Source organism: Malus domestica, chromosome 12 (genome assembly GCF_042453785.1).
Source record: "Malus domestica chromosome 12, GDT2T_hap1".
In the NCBI taxonomy this organism is placed as follows: Eukaryota; Viridiplantae; Streptophyta; class Magnoliopsida; order Rosales; family Rosaceae; genus Malus; species Malus domestica.
The window spans coordinates 14,659,997-14,683,480 of NC_091672.1; the positions used below are offsets into that span (position 1 = coordinate 14,659,997).

Genomic DNA, 23,484 nt, shown 5'->3' on the forward strand with positions numbered 1-23,484 from the left:
ACCTACAAAATAAATAAATATTTTTTATTCAAAATTAATTAAATACCAATATTTTGTAAAAAATATATATATAAAACAATTTGCCTACATGCAAAATAATTTACCTACAAAATAAAAGAATGTCGATTGATTGCACACTCTATATAATAATAACAAAATGTGGCTAGTACATATGTAATATCACATGAAAAATAATTTACCTACAAAATAAATAAATGTTTTTTGCCAATTGATCCAAATTAATTAATTACATATTATTTTACATAAAAATATAGATAAATTATTTGTATGCATATATATAATTTTAACAAAATGTGTCTAATACATACATGCAAAATAATTTACCTACAATGATTGTCAAACAAATAAAAGAAACGAAATATATGATGGTAAGAGAAGTATAAAGTAGATAATTTTATAATAATAAGGCACTTATTTCTCACAATTATGGTGGATAATTAAATTCATTAACATAATTATAGTGTTGTTGTGACAGCCCGTCGCTGATTTTAAGAGTTAAAGTTTTAATAAAGGATTTTACAAAAATGCCCTTTGAGGCACGCGCATTATTCGAGGTTAATCGTTGTGTCGTGCCATCTAAGATTTGTTCTCTTGACATATTCTCGTAGTACTCGTCGCTACGGACGTGTGGGCGCTGACGGTTCGTTATTGGGAGTTATAACGAAAAAGATTTTAAAGTTTGAAGTTTGGGCATTTTATAAATTTTATTATTAAAATTTGGATGGCCCAGATTAAAGGAATTTGAAATGGATGGTTGGGATGAGAGAAAGAAGGTTTGTGCGTGTGTGTGCATAAGAAGAAGAAGAAGAATGAGGATTGGGCATCGGGGAAGAAGAAAGGAAAAATGGGATTGGGCAAAACTGCCCAATCTGAAAGAAGAAGAAGGGGACGAATCAGGAGAAGAAAGAAGGAGAATCTGGCCAACCAGGAAAGAGGAAAGGAGGAAAGGAGGGAGAGAGACGCGGGGGATCGGCCGGATCCCCTTGGCCCATTTTTGACCCGGTCGACACCCATGCTGATTTTCGGTGATTTTCACCTGTTTTTCCGGCGAATTGCTTCAAGAAACTTCATGTGAAACACTCTAGGAGCCTTCCTCTATCCATTCCATCTCAAATTTGGAGAGATTTGGCTTTGAAAATGGAGAAAACTGTAAGAAGGGGTGCGACGGCTTTGGCTTCGAATCACCCAATTCCGAAGCAATTTCTTTCAATTGCCACCACCCATACACTTCTATTGAGGCCTAGAACAAAGCCCAATCATTAGTTGGAGCATCGGAGTTGATTTGAAGACGAATTGGAACTCACCCAATTCTAGGGTTCTGCACGGATTTTGGTGAAATTAGAGCTCTTTCAAGCCAAATTGGCCTTGGCCTCAGGTATAAAGTTTACTCTACTCGTTAAGATCTTCAATTCTGTATTTGTTTTAGAATTTTTGGAAATAGTTGGATTTTCCGGCGAGCCGGGGCGGCCAACCGCCACCCGCGGCGGCGCGTGGCCAATGGCCCACCAATGTCATTCTTAGTATGTGTTTAAGGTTCTAGGTTCATTTTTGATAATTGATGGATGTAAATTGAATAATTGAACCTAAGTTCGTTACGATTCGTGGTTAGGTGAAAATGTGAATTGACGATCCGACCGTTGGATCGTCACCAAACTTTGATATGTTGTAATACGTAATATTTGAGGATTATAGGAACTTATGGATTGGGAATCCAATATACGGATCTTCCGAAATTGGAGTTGTAAGTTCATAAAATAAAATGTTAACCGTCACTTGGTTTTGGAAATTGACGGAGATCCGACCGTTGGATGGTAATGAAATTTTAGGATGTTGTCCTAGAGGTATATTGTGGACCTCTGGAAGTTATGGATTTGAAATCTGAGTTGCAGATCTTCCGGATCGAACTACGTAGTGACGTGTTTTATATAAGTTATATATTCTATCGATATGATTTCTGAGGTTGGATTTGATTATTGTTCTAGGCGCCGATCGTTATGACGCCTTGATGTGTTGTGCTAGGAAGTTGTTGGGCGAACTCCAGGTGAGTGGGCAGTATTTTCTGTTTATACCTATATGCTATCTAAATTCCCAGAAATTAAGTTTTAATGAAAGTATGTTTTAAAATACCATGCATGCATAATATGAATGATATGAATGATATGAGTTATATGAATTGATAATTGATGCATATATATATGTGAATTGGTACTGTGGACGCACAGGTAAGTATCAGGTGAGTTTTACATTATTCATGTGAATCATTGATGATGTATATTATGTTGATAGCTCATAACCTGCAATCATGGTGTTAGTGCTTATATTATTCACCTCGCACCGCACGTTCACCTTGGATCCAAGTAGGTGCATGTCGTACAGACCATGAGAGGGTTCCGACTGATAGGTGACCTTAGATTATGTGCACAGATTATTGATGAGAGAAGCACTAGAGCGTATTATTACACCATTCATGTCGTACATACTACTTCAGGTAGTTCCGACTTATATGCAGTGTAGTGCCGTACAGGTCACCGAGGTGACTCCGGTTGGATTGGATGTTGAGCTATAGAATTAACCGTATAGGACCAACTGCAGGGTCTCCGGTTAATTCATCATTTCACCTGTTACATTGATGCATCATTCATTCTGTTTTTGAAATTATAACATGGCATACTTTCTGGTTTTTGAGAAAAATTGATGATTTGAGATTTATGAAAAGTATTATGCTATTATGCTATTTTCTGGGAAAGTATACAGGTTTTACAGCGAGGGGTTAGAAATGTTTTAAATGAAAAGTTTTCGAAAAACTTTGTTTTACTGACCCACTCAATTTTGTTTTGCGCCCCTCCAGGTTCTAGATAGCAGAGCTTTGGTGGCCACGAGGAATCCAACGGTGTTCTGACAGAATTCACAAAAATAGGACTCACCCTCAGGTGTTTCATCTTTGTAATTGTATTTTTCAAAGCTTCCGAACTGTGTAAATGGTTACAACATTCTCACGTGACGGCCAACATGCCCTCCTTCGGGACGGGGTGTGTCAGTTGTGGCACAATTGTAAATAGTTTGAAAATAATACGTATTTATTTGTTTACATGGCAGTCTACTTTAAATTTGGGTTTTATTTGGATGTTTAAAATGAAATGGGTTTTTGTCAAGAAAATAAATGTTGCATGGACTTATATCTAAAGAACCCATTAATTTATTATGCCAACTAAGCATCTGCTAAAAGTTCGTGCCACAAACATCTCCAATGAAATTGAATATTTCCTACCTTCCATTAATTAGTGCATCAAATTCGACCATATCTAACACTGTATGCTCAAGTATTATTAGTGTGGATACATGCTTAATAAAGATAACTCCGATAAAGATAATAGCTTGCTTCCAATTTCTTGAACAACACACATTGTGATTCTGTGAACTGCAACTACTTAAAGCAGATTTTCCTAGGTCCTAAATTTCACATTAGAATTGTTACAAAATAAACAACTTCCTATAAAACCAGTAGAACTTGGATCATTGTGTGCATTCTTCCACACGCAAAACTAGTCCATTCAAATTCAACGGTTTATAACTAAAATTAAACTTGTAAAACATAAATTCGATCTGCTACCACATTTACCTCCACAGCTATATCACATAACTCTTCTGCTGCACCTTAGTTCTCTCCGCGTCGATAATGGACTCCACCAACTTAACTGTATTATCCAACCTCCCCTCCACATTCACCACCACATAATCGAAATTCTTAACATGCTTCACCTGTAACATCCCACATCGCCCAGGGGAGTGATCCTTAACTGTATATTCTCATCCCTACCTAGCACGAGGCCTTTTGGCAGCTCACTGGCTTCGAGTTCCGTTGGAACTCTGAAGTTAAGTGAGTAGCGTGCGAGAGCACTCCCATGATGGGTGACCCACTGGGAAGTTACTTATGAGTTTCCAGAAACAAAACCGTGAGGGCGTGATCGGGGCCCAAAACGGACAATATCGTGCTACGGTGGTGGAGCAGGCCCTGGAAGTGGTCCGCCCCTGGCCGGGATGTGATAAATGGTATCAGAGCCAATCATTGGCTGAAGTGTGCCGACGAGGACGTCGGGCCCCTAAGGGGGGTGGATTGTAACATCCCACATCGCCTAGGGGAGTGATCCTTAAATGTATATTCCCATCCCTACTTAGCACGAGGCTTTTTGGGAGCTTACTGGCTTCGGATTCCGTTAAAACTCCGAAGTTAAGCGAGTAGCACACGAGAGCACTCCCATGATGGGTGACCCATTGGGAAGTTGCTCGTGAGTTCCCAGAAACAAAACCATGAGGGCGTGATCGGGGCCCAAAGCGGACAATATCACGCTACGACGGAGTCGAGCCCGGGATGCGGTGGGGGCCCAGGCCGGGATGTGACATCACCTCCTCCCTAGCCGTCGCAACCCTCACAATAAGTCCTTCGTCTCGATTTTCCGGTCAATCAGCCTCTCCACAACCTTTGCCCTACTTTCCGCCATAAAAAATATGAAAACAGCCGAATTCCTAAAAATCTTCCTCAGAGTCTGAGCACCTTGGATGTCAACTCTCAAAACAATGTCGTACCCTTTCCCCAATTCATCCCTAATCTGCTGTTTGGGAATCCCTTTATAGTTTTCGTACACCAGCGCGTACTCTAGAAACTCGTTTCTCTCCACCATTGTCAAAAACCCATCTTTGCTCACAAAGTAATTATCTTTGCCGTGAACTTCGTCAGGCCGCATTACGCGGGTCGTCACCGTTACCACGAAATGCAAGTTCTCGTTGGAATCCTTGAGCTTTTTTTATGACCGTGTCTTTCCCGACGCCGCTGGGGCCACTAATGACGATAATTATGGGGCTGGGCTAGGCCAGAGCTGCTCGGAGTTGAAAGACGATCCCAAGGAGGCCTCCAGAGTGCAGAGGAGCTTGGAGCGATGAGCTTTTTCGATGTGGGGAATGGGAACTAAATCGGGTCAGCAGGCGTCGCCTATTTGAGAGGATAAGGGTCGGGTGCTGGAGGGAAATGAGAGGGTGGGTTTTAGGTAGGGGCTGTGGATGCAAATTTCTTCCTCCTCGATCTTGGACAAAATTGCACCTACAAAACAATTAACACATTTGGTCAAGGCCAAGAGCCTCACGCGCCCACGATGAATGAGGGGCTTTGGCCGAAGAACCTCTGATGCCAAAGTTAGAATTTAGAGAGAAATAGTGTTTAGAGAATTTTGGGATTTTTGTAAAAGTGTTCGAATGAGTGTTGGGTGAAAATTGGTGCCTATTTATAAGGCTAGGCTAGTTCACTTTGGAGAGAAAGTGGCCGGCCAATTGATGGGTTTTTGGTTGAATTTTTGGTGTAATTAGCCAATTTATTGGCTAATTAAACATGAAAGAAATAAATGGGGGGTTATAGAATTAATTGACTAACTTAATTTGGGTAATAAAGTGGGAAAAGACAAAAAAGGTAAAGAGCAAAGGGGATGGCCGGCCTTTGACTAGCTTTGGGGTTAAAGTGGATGTATTTTGTGGTTAATTGGATGATTTAATTGATATTTAATGGATTAATCCATTAATTAACCAATTAACATAATTTTGGAGTGAATACTTTGGAGGTTACCTTGCGAAAGGGGATTTGATGAGATGAATCTTGAATTGTTACCTTTTTGGAGCATTTTTTATGCTGCTCGCATGTAGGAATCCTAGTGTGTCTCAATGGTAGTTTGGTCATTTTTTACTAAAAATCCACGTGTCGCCTTGTGATTATTTTTGGCTCCACAGGGGTGGTGGAGGGAATTGGGGGATGGGAGGATTTTGGGGCGGAGGAGGAGGGGAAGGAGGAGGAGAAGAGCGAGAGATAGAGGAGGTGAGGAATATGCCAAACCTCGAAAGGGAGAGATAGTAGGGAGGAAGAAAGGTGGGGGTGCACTATACGAGGTTGGGAAGCAGAGAATGGAATCGAAGCTTTACAATTATCGGTTAAAGTAGATAAGCTCATTTTTTAGGCTGAGCCTAACCAACAGCAACAAGGCTTGGGGCCTTTGGAAAGGATGGCAGGCGGTGGCACAATGCAATTTAAGGGGGTGTGTTTATAGAAAACGAAATATACATAACATATTCACTATTACGTGGCGTTTTATTTAGTAAAATAATGAAATTTATTGAAACGATACGTTACAATATTGTAAATTTGTTTATATAAGTTACTCTCGTTATGTGAAATTTAATGGACTATTATAGTGGTAAGTGGCTTGTAACTCAATTGGTTAAGAATATTCGTCCATGCACCTAAAATCCCATTTTCGAATCTCCTTTCCCATAAGAACAAGTCCACCCATTTTAGAAATGCAAGAGTAAAGGGCAAGGCATGGAAATTGTCCTTACTATTCACTTTGAACTGTAATTATCTTTGTGCAAGTCCACTCATTTTGGAAGGATAAAAATGGTTACTATTTGCAAAAATATATTTTCAACCACTATCATCGAGCCATGTGTCATTAATGGATTAATGGAATAATAGTTATGCAATGCCTCCATGAACCTCCCTAGAAAGAAAGGTTTGTTGTAGCTTGTAAACAAAGTTCTAAAAGATGCTAGGCGCTAGTCGAGCGACAGGCTGGGGCTTAGCGCCTAGCGCCTAGGAGTACTAGGTGGGCACCTAGAGAGATTTAAGTAAATCTATTATATTTCGTGTAAATAAATGTCTATTTATACTTAATATATATATATAATTTCATCATAAACTACAAAAATAGAATAACATACATATTATGAACTATTAGAACATAATGAAAACATGGGGAACCATGATATAAGTGTGTCCATTAAGTATGCAACAAGTCTCTTACAATTTATTGAAAAAAAATAAAAATGCAAAATGAAAAGTTATATATTTTCTGTCTAAGTGAATCATGACCTAGGTGGGTCTGGGTGGCTAGGCTGGCACCTCAGCAAGTCTACGCGCCATTTCTTAATTTTCAAACACTTAGGCATTACTCAGGACGGTGGCCAGCCATTTAGCGCCTAGGGCGAGGCCTAAGCGGCACTAGGTGGGGATTTTTAGAACAGTGCTTATACTTACTCAGCAACAACCAATGATTGCTTGAAGGTGTTCGGAAGAGCTACCAAATAATGCCGGTGAGTCCAAGAATTTTCCTACGAATGGGCGACGTGCTAAGAGCATCTCCAAATGAGCTATCAAAATGCCCAAATCAGCTTTAATAGTCATAAAAGGCAGCAACAAAATTTTCCAACAAAGAAGTCAAATCTGATGTGGCATGACATGAAATGACAGCGCACCTTGACAGCAACGTCAAATATTTCTTCGCCGAGCTCCTACTTCTTCCCCCATTTTCTGATTCGCCGGTACATATATTCTTCTTAGCCGAGCTCCTACTTCTTCCCCCATTTTCTGATTCACCGATACAAATATTCTTTTTCACGAGCTCCTACTTCTTCCCCCATTTTCTGATTCGCCGATACTACCCAATAGTTGGTTTCCTCAATTCCTCTAGGCTTACCAAAATCCCATCTTTTATTTTACCAATTCCCCACCCCAATCCTCCTCTGGTTTTTCTGGGGTTTCATATCTGTTCATCATATTGGGGATTTGATTTTGTATTTTAATTTTATATTAATCTTTTGCTCAGCTTTTTGGGTTTTTATTTTTAAATACTGGGTTTCTGAATACCATATTGGTTAGTGGTTAGTGCTTCTGCAGCAAATGAAAAATTGAACCTTTGAAGAGGAAAATCGAAAATTCTTATTTGGGTTGTTTCCTTGTTCTTCTGGGAAAATTCTTATCTGGGTTTTTTTTGGGAAAATTCTTACCTTCGAAAAGGTGGGGTGGGATTTGTAAAATATAAACATAAAATAAAAATTATAAAAAGAAAATAATGTAATAAAATAATAGTTCAATTTGGCATATCAGGTAGAGACTAAAATTTTAAAAGATGTCAAATTGCCACATAAGCCTTCAAATTTAAATTTTATGTTTAAAATTTGACATTTCCTTTGGAGATGGTCTAAAGCTCCCACAAGAATTTTAAACAAAAAATACTCATATAAATCAAACTATACTAATATGATTCATAGTTCATGGGAAAAAAAAACCTATAAATTAGATATATAGCATGAAAATACCCTAGTTAATTGCCTCATTTATAAATAATAACTAACCTCTAATCCGGGTTCAATCCCCATCAATTCTTTTCTTTACCAAATAACTATTTAACAGACTAATACTATCGCTCTACTAAAATAATAATAATAATTGTAACTAGTCTTTGTTGAAATATCCCACATCAGGTAGAGATAGAGAAAAAAGAGAGACTAAATATCTCAACCCCACTTCAACTAATACTTAAACCTTTTGTGATAAAATTTTACACCTAACAGCAATAATAGAACTACGATGGGTGCATTAAATGCACTTGAGTTTTGGTTTTTTTTTTTAAATTTTTTTTTGTCTAGCTGTCTCCACTCCCAACTAGCTCATCTTATGCCCAGTGGTGAAGCCATGAATTGTCGGGCTAGGGGCGAAAACGCTCTCTCCACTGAATTGGTTGTAACCAATAACACTAAAACCAATTTAAGAAGCTTATAACACTAATTTGTAGCTTTCACACCTCCCAGTCTTCAAATTATTTATAGGAAAAAATATTCACATGTCATTTTCTACCTTTCAATCCTTTATTTTTTATTTTTCTAGCATTTGCATTTGCGTTTGCATTCAATAAAGTAATAAAAATTAAGTGACATAAACAAGAGAATGAAGATAAAAAGAAAAAACAAAGGTAGTAAAAATTGTTTATGATGTTATCAATTTATGTGCGGTAACTAGTGAATATGGTAATCATACGTGATGAGAAGGCCAATTGCCCTTGGATTGTTGACCCAAACGAATATGTACAATGAAACATAAAACTGACATCTTCATAGCAACTGGGAAAATGATTTTCCCATAAAGGCCATCATCAAATCTTTGGTCGGGATCATTTTTCATGATTGAGCATTAGGGTGTAGTACCTAATGGTAGGCCTGGGCAAAAAATATCGAGAACCGAACCGAACTTGGTCGGTTCGGGTTTTTTTTTTCGGTTCATTCAGTATGGGTACAAGATCGGTTTGGTTTTGTGTTTAGTCGGTTTGGTTTCGTTTCTTGGTTCGGTACCGAACCGTACCAAATCAGTTTTTCAATTAAAATCGTCGTCCACGTGGCTTGTTTCTATTGGTGCTTATCCGAGTTCACAAGGACTTGGTCACACTAGAGTGGATCCCTGTGGTAACAAAGACTTGCGACTGCGATCTCTCTCTCTCAGTCTCTCTCACTTTTCTACTTTGTCACTCGGTCTCTCTCTCAGTTGTCGGCCATCCACCACTTCTCCTCCTCTCCAATCTCTTTCACGGTCTCACCTTCACCACAACTATTGTGACATTGTCTTCTCTCATGGTAAGTCATAGGACTGGAAAAAATTCCCAAAAATTCCAAATCAAACCGAAAAAATTCCGTTCCCAAATCAAAATTCCTGAAATTTTCGAGATGATATACCGAACTGATCCCGAAATTTCGATACAAGATTCGGTATTGTCTTCCCAATTTTTCGGTAATCCCATACCGAACCGAAAACAAATATTATATATATATATATATATATATATTATATTTTGATTATAAGAGAATTATTTCAACCGTACGTTGTTTGAAATTTGATCTGTGCCGTTTATTTGTTTTTAGGGTTCTCCAGTCCAGATCGCATCACACCTCATTTCAGTTCCATTCCATCGTTGAACTTGAAGGCTTGAAGTGCAGCCTCGCTCAGCCAGATAGCACCGAGCCCTCCTCTCTCTGTGTCGAATTCCGGCCAGCCAGTGGCCCACCACCAGACCATACTATCGTCTCCGACTCTCCAGCCTTCCCCCACCACACAGCCACCGCTCTCTCTCGCGCGATTTTCTCTCACAGACACTTAGAACTCTCGATCCAGCACCGAGTCTCACTCTCACCCCAAATTAGGTAATTAATTTAGTGTTTTGAAATCTAATTTCTGTCTTCCTTTTGAAATTTAATTTAGGGTTTGGAGTTTAATGGGACCAATGTTGATTTTGTCGGGACTAGCAATACTGGTGCGGCCACGAGTGACCGGTACTGCAATTATGCGCTTGGCCTTCTTGATAAGGCCACTCAGACTCTGAAGATTGTACTAACAAGGTAATTGCTTCGGGACTTTTCGGTTTTTGTTGGGTTAGTTTGCGGTGGCTAGCCGACTTTAATAGTTTGTTTCATTTTCGTTTTGATTTGTTTGATTTTGGTGATGTAGTGATGTAATTATGCGCTTGTGTTTTGTTTGTTTCATTGCTGAGAAACATTTTCATCGGCGGTGTTGCTTTAGTTTTCGCTCTGGTTTGGATTTGGAATTTGAGAAGTTGGGGACCTTATTATTATTTTGAGTATGACAAGCATAGTTATGGGATTCTATACTGAATGCTCTTCGTAAATGGAACTGTGGTTATTAAAATTGCAAAGAGTCCGATTTGAAATCTTGGGTTTAATTCATTTTTGTTATATATGTTTATATGAATGTGTATAATCTCACATTTACGCTTTGGTCCAATGGAATATAAGGTGAGCGTGTGTGTCTATATTTATCATTGCTTCTGCCTTACTAAGTCAATCTCTTGAATTTGTTTGCATTTTATAAAACTAGGGTTTTAATTTTTAGATTCAAATTGGGATTGGAATTGGGGGCTTCTCTGAAATTGTAAGATTATGCTGAGGCTTTTGAGTTTGTCGTTGGATTTTTTAGTTTTGATCTAGTTAATCTCTATTAGTTGCATTTTTTATGACTACACTTTTCACAGATTCAATTGGTGAACTGTGTTGGTTGGAAGTGGTGAACTGTGTAGTACACTTGCATTTTCTTGGTTGGTTTTGGATGAGTTCTTTTACTCTTGAAGATTTGTTACAAACACTATTACTTTTACTCTCTTTTCCCCCCTTTGGGTTGTTTAGAAATTGGGTTTTCAATTTTTCATATGTATATGTAATAGGTATAGCTATATACATATATATATATATATATATACATATATATCTAGTAGTAGTTTATAGCTATATACATATGCATATATATAGTTTTGAAGCCAACCGAACCAATCTATCTAGTAGTAGTTTATAGCTATGTACATACATACATATATATATATATATATACATACATACATATATATATATATACATACATATATATATATATACATACATATATATATATATATACATACATACATATATATATATATATATATAAAGGTCGTACCCAGTGCACAAGGCTCCCGCTTTACGCAGGGTCTGGGAGAGGTGAATGTCGGCTATATATATATATATATATATATATATATGTAATAGGTCAAATTGAATGATTGTCTCTGCATTCGAAATGTGATCAGCACAACAAAACACTATTAAAGAAGCTGAAATGGTAGTTTGATGAGATGAGTAGTTTTTAAGTAGAATATTGAAAGAAGGAAAACTTCTTGCAGATGATTAGTTTGTACCATCTTACGTTGCTTTTTCATCCCAAAAGAACGAAAATTTACAGTCGCTCTCACCTTTCTACTTTTACCTTGTGGATGTCCAGATTATCAATAGCATAAACTTCTGCAAGTAGCCAACTTCATTTCCATCTGACAAAATGTAGTAATTCACCATCTTAACATGTGGTTTGGACAAAAGGCTTTTATTTAAGCTTCAAAGCTCGTATATACATTAGTTGATACCGATTTTGATCTCTTTGTATGGGCTCGGATAAGTTCTCTTTTCCGATAGATGTGTACTGTAATGTAGAAGAACAAATAATTTTTAGGACAGCAATAAAAACCCTCCCTTGTCACATCTTGCAGTTTTTCTGTAGTGCAGCATTGTTTCTGGTTGATTGTTTCTTTGTGTTTACAGTTTTTTGTTACTTGTGTGTGCTTGCTTGGTGTCTCAGTTCTCTCGGTTTGCTGCATACAGCGGCCTTGAAGTATTTTTCTCTATACTTGTCGGGGTTTTTTATTAGCCTCCCAGCTTCCGTTGGGGTCAATTTTCTGGTATTCTCATATGGCTGCTGTGTTCCTCTATTCACCTCTGCTACTGTGCAGGTTCTTTATAATTTGGTTTAATCATTCATTGTTCTGTCTTTTGGAACAGATTCAGTGCATCTGTGAATGTTATTGTGTATGCTAGATTGACTTGTAATTGTAATCGTAATTTATATTTTTGTATTGATTGGATGCAGGCTTCGGACTGTGTAGACTCTGTAGAGGATGCAATTGATTTGTAATTGATTTTTTCTGCAGTCTGCACATTTCTGTTTCAAAACCCATTTACCAGTAAGTGAAACTTCACACTCGAACTTCCATTTATGCAATAATTTTGTGCAATAACAGAGAGCTTTTGATTCAATTCTTAGCTAGAGAGAGAGAGAGAGAGAGAGAGAGAGAGAGAGAGAGAGAGAGAGAGAGAGAGCTAATAGTTCATGGCCAGAGCTCCGTTGTCAATCCTAATCTTCCTCCGCCACAACCACTGTGCATGGCCAAACCCAAATACCCAAATCAGATACCTCACTACCGAAACCAAAGATTCTGACTTTACAGAAATTTCTCAACAGATTTGTAAGATTATTAGAACAAAACCAAGATGGGAGCAGACTCTGCCATCCCATTACCCTTCTTTTAATTTCACTGACCCCCAATTTTTCACTGAGCTTTTGAAGCACCAAAGGAATGTGTTTTTCTCGCTTCGGTTTTTCTTCTGGTTGAGCTCTCAGAATGGGTTTTCGCCCAACCCCGTTTCATGTAATGCGCTTTTCACTGCGCTCGTGGAGGCTAAGGCCTGCAATGCTGCAAAATTGCTTCTTGGACATACTGGTTTTAGCCCTGATCCTGCTTCATTAGAAAGTTATATTGGGTGTCTTTGCGAGGGTGGATATGTTCAGGAGGCGGTTGATGTGTTTTATAGGTTGAAAGGGGCTGGATTGTGCCTGTCTATAATGACTTGGAATGCGGCTTTGTCAGGTTGCCTTAAAGTGGGTAGGACTGATATTATTTGGATATTGTATCAAGAAATGATAGAATGTGGTGTTGTAGCTGATGTTGAGACTGTTGGGTATCTCATTCAAGCATTATGTGTTGATAACAATGTTTCGAAAGGATATGAGCTTCTTCGGCAGGTTTTGGTAGATGGACTAGTCCCCGGAAATGCTGCTTTCAATAAATTGATTTCTGGGTTTTGTAAGGAGAAGAATTATACTCGAGTGTCTGAACTCCTCCACATCATGATTTTAAAGAATCGTGACCCGGATAATTATACGTATCAGGAGGTAATCAATTGGCTGTGTAAGAAAGGAAAGGGGCATGAGGGTTTACGGGTTTTCAATGATCTTAAGGATAGAGGCTATGCCCCAGATATTGTCATGTATACTACCATGATTTGTGGTCTGTGCACAATGGATTATATTGGGGAAGCTAGGAAGCTGTGGTTTGAGATGATTGAGAAGGGATATCGTCCAAATGAGTACACATACAATACAATGATTCTGGGGTTCTGTAAGATTGGTAGTTTTGAAGAGGCCAAGATCTTATACAAGGAGATGTGTGATAGAGGTTATAAAGAAACCACAGTCAGTTACAATGCAATGATGAGAGGACTATGTTTACATGGAAGGACCGATGAGGCATATGGATTATTCATTGAAATGCCCCATAAGGGTATTGTTCGTGATTTGATTACATACAACACTCTAATCCAAGGTTTCTGTAAGGAAGGCAAGATAGTAGAAAGTACAAACTTATTCCGAGAGCTCCTGACTCAAGGCTTACAACCATCAACTTACTCTTACACCCCACTTATTGAAAAGCTTTGTCAGGTTGGAGCTGTACAAGAAGCAAAAAGTTTGTGGAATGATATGAAGAATAGAGGTTTGGAACCAACTTTCGGCACTCAAGATTATGTTATCATTGGATTGTGTGATCAAGGAGATGCTGCAGAGGGAATGGAATGGTTCTTAGACATGTTAAAGAGTAAGCTTAAACCAAAGCGGAAAACTTTTGGGAAACTAGTTGAATGTCTTTCACAAAGAGACAGGTTGGATGATTCTTTACTTGTTTTAGACTTTATGTTTAGGGCAGGTTATACACTGGAAGAACACATATGTTATTCTCTGGTCAATAAGCTTGGCGGGGAGAACAACCATTTCGTTGAAACATGTCTAGGGGAGATCTTAGAAGGAAAGTGATGTTCCAAGTCATTTTGATATGTTCCTTGCGACTTCTGTAAGTTACTTCTTTTTTACTAGAAACTTCTGTAAGTTGATTTGTGGCTTTCTTTCAATTGTTTTACAGCTTGTTTTGTATGTTTGTTTATGACAGAAAAGCTCGAATGAAAGTTTGAGTTAATGGATACTGGGGATTCCCAAACAGCAGATTAGGAATGAATTGGGGAAAGGGTATGACATTGTTTTGAGAGTTGACATTTTGATTTGTGGCTTTCTTTCAATTGTTTTACAGCTTGTTTTGTATGTTTGTTTATGACAGAAAAGCTCGAATGAAAGTTTGAGTTAATGGATACTGGGGATTCCCAAACAGCAGATTAGGGATGAATTGGGGAAAGGGTACAACATTGTTTTGAGAGTTGACATTCAGAGTGCTCAGACTCTAAGGAAGATTTTTGGGAATTCGGCTGTTTTCATATTTTTGATGGCAGAGAGTGAGGCCAAGCTTATGGGGAGGCTGATTAACCGGAAAACTGAGGTGAAGACTTATTGTGAGGGTTGTGATGGCTAGGGAGGAGGTGAAGCATGTTAAGAATTTCGATTATGTGGTGGTGAATGCGGAGGGGAGGTTGGACAATGTGGTTAAGTTGGTGGAGTCCATTATTGACGCAGAGAAAGCTTAGGTGCACCAGAAGAGTTATGTGATATAGCTGTGGAGGTAAATGTGGTAGCAGGTCGAATTTGTGTTTTACGAGTTTAATTTTAGTTATAAACTGTTGAATTTGAATGGACTAGTTTCGCGTGTGGAAGAATGCACGCAATGATCCAAGTTCTATTGGTTTTATAGGAAGTTGTTTATTTTGTAACAATTTGAATGTGAAATTTAGGATCTAGGAAAATCAACTGCTTTAAGTAGTTGCAGTTAACATAATCACAATGTGTGTTATTCAAGAAATTGGAAGCAATCTATTATCTTTATGATGTGAAAATTAACTTAACACACAAATTACACCCTATTAAATGTGTAATTGTAGTATTAAGCAAGTAGGGATCGTTCTAGACCGGGGATTAACTAGGGCTGCTAATCAACACAAATAAGACTAAAAAACACTAAACTAGACTCTATAAACTCAAAACTGACTCAAAACACTCAAAACAACAAAACTAAGTTAAAAAAGCCTCAAAATAGACTCTAGGGAGCTATTTGGACGAATTTAAGACTAGTAAGACTCAAAACACTAAATTGGATATAAGACACTTAATTAAAAGGGGGATTGATTTGGATGAAATTTAACTAAACTAAACAGATTGCAAAACTAAAGCAAACTAGGTACGAAATCAGGTGAATTGAATGGTGAAATAGGCTAGTTAGAGGATCTTTCTCCACACATGACATATGCAAACAAACCAATTTCCAGTTATTATTCCTTTAAACCATGAATGACAACACCCCAAGTTAACCGTGATAGCACAAATTAACCATCAGATTTTCCTTATTTCATTGAATTGGACGGGATACGCATCATAACCAAATTACCCTTCTCAAGTCCCCTAACTATGAAAAGCATGATAGAAAACATATTTAAGGTCATTAAGTTCTTTGAAAACCATAAACATAGACGAGGCATTCGTAACTATGAAAAGCATGATACTCCTGTTAAGGATTTACTTAACACAATCATGACTAGTGACTTCCACTACTTGTGAATATAAGTTCATAACAATTAGGTGAAACTCCCTTATAATCTAGCATCAAGTTTATGCATGCAAACTAAGTATGCATCCTCAATCAACATACATAAACAAGTTTTAATAATTCAGATAAGCAAATCACATTCAAGACTCAAGAAACAATAACTGGATGTAATCAATTCATATAAAACATATAGTCATGGCTTCGAATTTACCTCTAACTAAAAAGAAATTAGTTCCTCATGTCTTTGAAAACATAAAACCAAATTAAAACAAACATTGAACTAAAACTAAGGATAGAAAGAACCAGGAGCGTCCCAGCAACTCCAATGGCAGATTCGAACCCTCCTTGGATTGCAAGCCACGACACAAAGCTCCTTCTTCCTTCCTTGCTGCGTTACTTGATGAATCTTTGGGAAATTGGCGTGAATTGTGGTGTAGAATGAATATGGGGGTGGTGGTTTGAATTGTGGCAGAAAATATGTATTTATAAGTTAGGGTTTTGTGCAAAGTAGTGGAGGAGAAGGATTACACAATCCTAGAGGAATAAGACTAGGAAATTCAGCACAAAGCTTCTAGAAAGGGATTAAATTTGTCAGATTTCCAGGGGGAAAGAGGATCAGGTTATTTGCATTGTTTCAGGGCTTCTAGAATAAGATATTAGGAATTCTAATGTGATAAGGAGTCCCCCTTGCAGCTGGAATTAAGGTAGGATAGGATTAGAATAGGATAAGATTGTTAGACTTCAGAGAGATATCCAATAAGAACGATAGAGAAAAGAGAGAAATGAAAATTGTAATTTCTGTGTATATAATAATGTTACACTTTGGTATATAAACCATCATTTTCATATAGGATAACTACCTAACTTATTAACTAAGTAAGGTATAACAAACTTCTCACAACAACTCTAACAACACTCACTTAGCATCATTTACATTACTACCCTTAACAAAGATAAGATAAGGTTAGTTTGGATGAGATAAGGTTTTGGATAAGATAAGGCAGTTTGGATAATATCTCCTTCTTTTGAGCTGATTCCTTATCTTCAATGTCTTGAATTAATTTCCTCAACTCTTTAACACATTCCTAGCCTCTCTTGAACTTCAAATTTGTCAATTCCTTGTGCTCCATATGTAAGCTATCCATTCCAGCCCAAAACTGCTTTAAAATGCTCTAAAATGCACTTTCTTGCCAATTTTGTCATTTAGACCTACAAACACACGAAAATAGCTTAAATTACTATAATAAACAGAAACTAACTATGAAAGTGCAAGAAAACAAGCTAACTGAGTCGCATAAATATGCTTCTATCACTTTATCGGAGTTATCCTTATTAAGCATGTATCCACACTAATGATCCCTGAGCATACAGTGTTAGATATGGTCGAATTTGATGCACTAATTAATGGAAGGTAGGAAATATTCAGTTTCATTGGAGATGTTTGTGGCACGAACTTTTAGTAAAATGAGTTGGTTACGAGATAAGCTATAAGAACTGACATTCCTTTTCTTGCTGTACAACCCTTTGATAACCAATCTGCTCCATACTGAACCAAAATGCTTCACTTCACACTGACTTTGCTCTTTTGCTGGTTTAAGATACGTTTGTAACAACTGACTTGTCTGTTAGCCAACGTTTACGGAGGTCCTGTCTTGGTATATTAGCCGGACATCTAAACAGGTGAATTAGAGAAATCAACCTGTGTTAGCTTTGCATGTTTAGAAGGAAATCTGTTTTCAGCCTCCTTGCTATCAGATATCATTTATGGCCGTTAAAGGTCAAACCATGTCTGCTCAACCTGCCTATTCACCATCTTCTTTTCAACTGGTTCACAGAATTATCTGGTTTTGTTTGTCATTTGAAGGATGCAAATATTTACTGCGTCGTTATGTGAAGGCTGTTAGTTAATCTAGTAGCCATTGGACATGGATCTGTTGTGTTGTAGCTAGGCTTGTGAAACACGCATAAGGTTCCTATTTTCAAATAGTTTCTACTTTTGGGCTACATAATTGACTTCCTCTAGCCATTCTATTTGCTGTATTCTGTTTGTTCTGAAAATGCCTGAGAACGTTGGTGTATGCCGCTCTTTTTTTTCCGTATGTTAGCGACTATTGCTACTATTCTATATAGCATAGGCAGTTTGAAATTGAAGATTCAATTTATGTGTTGAGTTGATTTGGTTGATAGTTTCCGACTTTCGATGCTGCCCCTCGGGAAGATTGGTCATGACCTGTCTTAGGTAGGAGAATTTGATCAAGTTGTCTAAAATATGTCTTCCTCCCACAGCCAAATTATCTTTCTCTAGCATCTAACCTAACCCATAGGACTCATTCAACACCCAGGACTTTGAACTTGAAATCTACCCAAAAACAGCAGACTCATTCAATACCCTATTCTAAAATGTTGCTTCCACTTCACTCCACTATTATGGAGAGATTACCTGACTTAATGCAGCTGTGGCAGTATCCCGAAACAATCAAGCATTGCAATTACTTGATTGGTTTGGAATACAGCTATAGACTACAATGGCCTAGTATCATCACTTAGACCAACTCTAATGGTCGGCTGAAAGCCAAATTTCCCCATTTATTCTCCCCCCACCCCCAAACACCACCTAACCCATGCTAAAACATTGGGCTAAAAGCCAAGTGCCAAAGCTGGGCCAAATACCCTCCAAATTCCCCCCCCCCCAAATGTGAGTGGATTTGTTGGCACTTGGGCCAGTCTTGGCCCGCCAACGCTCCAATGCGCCCCACGCGGTTGGCTTGCAAGGGGTGGGCCCTGCTGTCAGCTGTGTGTCGGCCAACATCATCATCCCAACGGCTAAAATTTTAATCCAAGGGCTGGGCTTTAAGGATCGTTGGTTGATCCAACTTTCCAGATTCAAATTTAATTTTTTTTTAGAATATGTTATTTTAAAATACATTGAATCCAAAGGCTAAGATTGAATATAATCAAATCTAACAGTAAAAAAAAAGATCTAATGACCCAAATTTAAATTCAATGGCTAAAATATTATAAAAAAATTATTTAACTCAAAATTCACCCCAAAACTCTATAAATACCTATGAACGGTTGGTGAAACTTGAAAGTTTGGTGTTGAACGGTTGGTGAATTGAAAATTTGGTGTTGAACAGTTGGTGAATTGAAAGTTAGTCCAGGGTTGAAAGATTGATGAAAATTGAAGACTTGCTTTGTGCAAAATTTAATGATTTTTCAATATTTATCGGAATTTAAATATTTTTATATTAAATTTTTCATAAAATTAATTTACGATAGTTTACATTTTTTTTTTAAATTTAATTTAAGAAAAAAAAAAGCCTAAGTTCATTATTTAATAATCTCAGACTAAAATTTTAGGCCAGAAGGGTTGGAGTAAAAAAGCCTGTTTCTGGGCTAAAAGCTAAATTTTCTGGGTTAAAAATTTGGCTTTTAGCCCAACCATTGGAGTTGGTCTTAGAGGTGTTTCAAATAAACTGAAAATCACGTAACATGATTTAGTAGATTAATAGAGAATAAATACACGTAACATGATTTGGTGAATTAGTAACATCACATAGCAGTGTTCCAAAAAAAACCAAAAATCGCTCAGCTGGAGAAATTTTTCTATGTATGTGTAATTAACTAAAAGGAACCAAATTTAGAGCCAGTTACGATCAAATGCAACCTTACTTAACTAAAACTAAAAGCCACGACTTTTTAGGCTTAGTTGCTGCCCAAAACACTCTTTGATAGAGATTGGATCCGTGCACTCAAACTCAAAGGGATTTTAGGTGAGCAAGGAGTGGGACCCATTTGAACCTTTAACTTGACACAAATGAACTCACAAATCATAACCCTTTTCTGCAAATGTGATCCCAAAAGAAGCGCTATATTTCTTTAATTCATTGGATCTGATGATTGAATATTAAGAGAAATGTGTTAGACGTAAGTGTGTAAATAGAACAGTAGCACTAATGAAAACCTTTTTCTGCAATCAACGACCAACTGATTTGTGAATCTTACACACAAGAGGAATATTCTTTTTAATAAATCCACAATCTTTTTAATAAATTGATGTTTGAGAAATAATTATGTTGGCTTATGCATGTATATGATTAGGTGGAGTGGATTATATGAAGGATTCAGAAAGGATTAGGTTGTAGATAATGTCACGTGGCATGTCGCCATTCATTAAAAATCTGACCGAAATCTATCCTCAATGATTGTAAACAGATTGTGACACGTGCCGCGACGTGATTGGTTAAATTTTTTATCGGAAATCTATCCTCAACGATTTTGAAAAGATAACGACACGTGGCACGACAACATTAGATAAAAATCTTATCCGAAATTACAAATTAAATTATTTTGTATTATTTTATAAATAAATAAAACACTATTATTTTATTGCTTATTGCCAGGGCTATTCAAGTGTAGTGATGAACATGCAAAAGACAGTTACCGTTCATTAAGGGCAATTACTGTTCACTGGGTGGATTAAATAGTGAATAGTCCTCAACGATTTTGAAAAGATAACGACACGTGGCACGACAACATTAGATAAAAATCTTATCCGAAATTACAAATTAAATTATTTTGTATTATTTTATAAATAAATAAAACACTATTATTTTATTGCTTATTGCCAGGGCTATTCAAGTGTAGTGATGAACATGCAAAAGACAGTTACCGTTCATTAAGGGCAGTTACTGTTCACTGGGTGGATTAAATAGTGAATAGCCTTGGGGGGCCTTTCCTACTATGGAACTGCTCTTTTTTTTATTGGTTTTCTTTCAGATAAAGTGAAAAGTTATATCTAAAAGACACTTTTGCTTATTGAAAATAGGTATGCTTTTGTGTTTTTCTGTTGCTTTTTTTATCAATTTTATTCTAATAATAATGTCATGTATACAAAATTTATCAGAAATATTACATGATTGGTACAAGACGCCAGAGCAACAACATCGTCATGATATGAAAGTCATTCTCTAACTTTGGATATTCAGACTTATCTCTCACTGTTCATCTTTTATTCTTTGTTTTCTCTTTAATTCTTAAATGTTTCAATGTAGTTAATATAGTATCAACGACAACACGTGCTCCATGTTACCCATTTATGTTATCCACGAGCTAAGTTTGAAAATTTCTGACATATAAAAGGTGTGTTGAGAATGAATCTCATTTAAAGGAAAATACTACTCTAACTAATTTCACTACACCGGTAATCAATAAACTAATTAGTTGAAACAAGAAAGAGACTTGAATCCAAGGCAAGAAGAGCAAAAATTGATTTTCCAACAAAACATAACAAACTTAGGAGTTAAATACAACAACATGAACAACAACAACAAAGCATTTTCCCACTAAGTGGGGTCGGCTATATGAATCCTAGAATTATATTCCGTTGGGTTATGTGCCACGTCTTCCGTTAGATTCAAGTACTCTAAGTCTTTTCTAAGAATCTCCTCCAAAGTCTTCCTAGGTCTTCCTCTACCCCTTTGGTCCTGAATCTCTATCCCGTAATCGCATCTTCTAACTGAAACATTCTCATTTCTACTACACCCATTTTATGTACGTGTTGATGCTTCATTGCCCAACATTCCGAATCATAAAGCATTGCTGACCTTATTGATAGGAGCATATTTATGCGACTTAGCTTGTTTTCTTGCATTTACATAGCTAATTTGTACTTATTAGAGTGTTTTAAACTATTTTAGTGTGTTTTCAGGTTCAAATGACAAAGTTGGCAAGAAAAGGCAATTTGGAGCATTTTGGAGCAGTTTTGGGCCAAGAATGGATAACCCATGCATGGAGTAAGGTGGATGGACGTTTTTGAAGTTTAAAGAGGCTAGGAATGTGCTAAAGATTTGGAAGAAATGAATTCAAGACAAAGAAGATAAGGAATCAGCTAAAAAGAAGGAACATTATCTAAAACATTATCCAGTCCTGTTTTATCTCAACATTATCTAAACTAACCTTATCTTATCTTATCCTAACCTTATCCTTATCCTAATCTACCTAAATTCCAGCTGCAAGGGGGAGTTATTTTCAGATTAGGAAACCTAAAAACCTGGTTCTAGAAGATTTGTGCCGAACTACCCTATCGCTTTCCCCGTAGGAATTTGCCATGCAAATCCTTCTCCTCTACAACCTTTGTCGTGCCTTCCTTTCTCCCTATAAATACATTGTGCCGCAGCAATCATATATCATCCATCTCTCACCACAATTCGCACCACACATCCATTATACATAAAAATCTCTCTAGTGTCGTAGCCTTGCAAGAAGAAAGGAGAGGAGACCCTTGGAACCGTGCCCTGTCATTCAAGCTTGGATTGCTGGAACGTTCTTAGGTGTATTCTATCTTTTGTTTTCAATGTTTAATTTAAGTTATCTTTTTTAAGTGCGAACATGAGAAACTAAACTCGTTTTAGCTAGAGGCGAATTCAAAGCCATGAACATATATTGCATATGAATTGATTACGTTCAGTTATTATTTCATAAATCGTGAATGCAATTTGCTTAACTGTTTTATTTAGAACTTATTCTTGTATGTTGATTAAGGAGGCCTACTTAGTTTGCATGCATGAATTTGATGCTAAAATATAAGGGAGTTTCACCTAAAAGTTATGAACTTGTATTTATAAGTAGTGGAGGTCACTGGTCATGATCTCGTTAAGTAAAATTCTTGGCAGGAGTATCATGCTGTTCATAGTTACGAATGCCTTGTCAATGCTTATGATTTTCACAGAACTTAATGATCTTTGATATGTATCTCTATCATACTGTTCGTGTAGGGAACTTGATAAGAATAATTTGGTTGTGACGCTGAGTCCAATTCAATGAACTTAGGAAAATTTGAGGGTTAATTAGTGCTGTCCACGGTTAATCTGGGGTGTTGTCATTTATGGTCGATAGGAATAATAACTGGAAATCGAGTCGTATGCATATGTGTCTTGTGTGGAGAATGACCTTCTAGCTAGCCATTCACCCATTAAAACACCTAATTTCGTCCAAAGTTGTTTAGAGTCTTTAAATCTGTTTGCTTTTACTTTAAATTCGTCAAAAACCACTCCCCCCTTTATATTTAGTGTCTTTTAGTTAGAATCTGTCCAAGCTGGTTTCTTTTTAGTATTTTGAGTCAACATAAGTTAGAATTCGTCCATACACATTGTTTTGAGTCTTTTTAGTTCAATTTTCGTCCAAAGTCATCCTTAGTGTTAGTTTTGAGTCAATTTGTTTGTTTTGTGTAGTTTTGAGTAGTTTGAGTCAGTCTTGAGTTATAAGAGTCTAGTTAAGTGTAATTGAGTCTAATTTGAGTCGATTAGCAGTCCCTCCTAATCCCCGGCCTAGAACGATCCATACTTATCCATACTACAATTATAAAAAAGAGGGTTAAGTTTGAGTGCTAGTTTATATCACAACAAAATTTTGGCGCCGTTGCCGGGGATTAGTAAAATTACTAATCACCCTGTTTTTTTATATTTTACTTTTGATATTTGATTTAGTTTTTTTTCTTTGATTTTAGGTACTAGAGAAGCAAGAC

At 37.1% G+C, this 23,484-nt stretch overlaps 1 protein-coding gene and 1 pseudogene across 4 annotated transcripts; one reads left to right on the plus strand and one right to left on the minus strand.

The window, feature by feature from the left end:
* Nucleotides 1–3,269: 3,269 nt before the first annotated feature.
* On the minus strand, nt 3,270–5,687 carry LOC103413663 (guanylate kinase 3, chloroplastic-like; annotated as a pseudogene).
* Nucleotides 5,688–9,726: 4,039 nt separating this feature from the next.
* Nucleotides 9,727–15,252, plus strand: LOC103410971 (pentatricopeptide repeat-containing protein At5g18950-like). 4 transcript variants are annotated; one of them, XR_011573920.1, is made up of 5 exons: nt 9,727–10,026; nt 10,129–10,221; nt 12,290–14,324; nt 14,394–14,497; nt 14,586–15,252. XR_011573920.1 is itself a non-coding variant. In XM_070809539.1 (4 exons), exon 3 carries the CDS (start codon nt 12,530–12,532, stop codon nt 14,285–14,287), a length of 1,758 nt encoding a protein of 585 aa, XP_070665640.1. In that variant the 5' UTR covers nt 9,727–10,026; nt 10,129–10,221; nt 12,290–12,529; the 3' UTR covers nt 14,288–14,324; nt 14,586–15,252. The 4 variants fall into 4 exon arrangements, 1 of the variants encoding a protein (XP_070665640.1); XR_011573919.1 differs by having other exon boundaries at nt 14,421–14,497; XR_011573921.1 differs by having other exon boundaries at nt 14,426–14,497.
* Nucleotides 15,253–23,484: the final 8,232 nt, after the last annotated feature.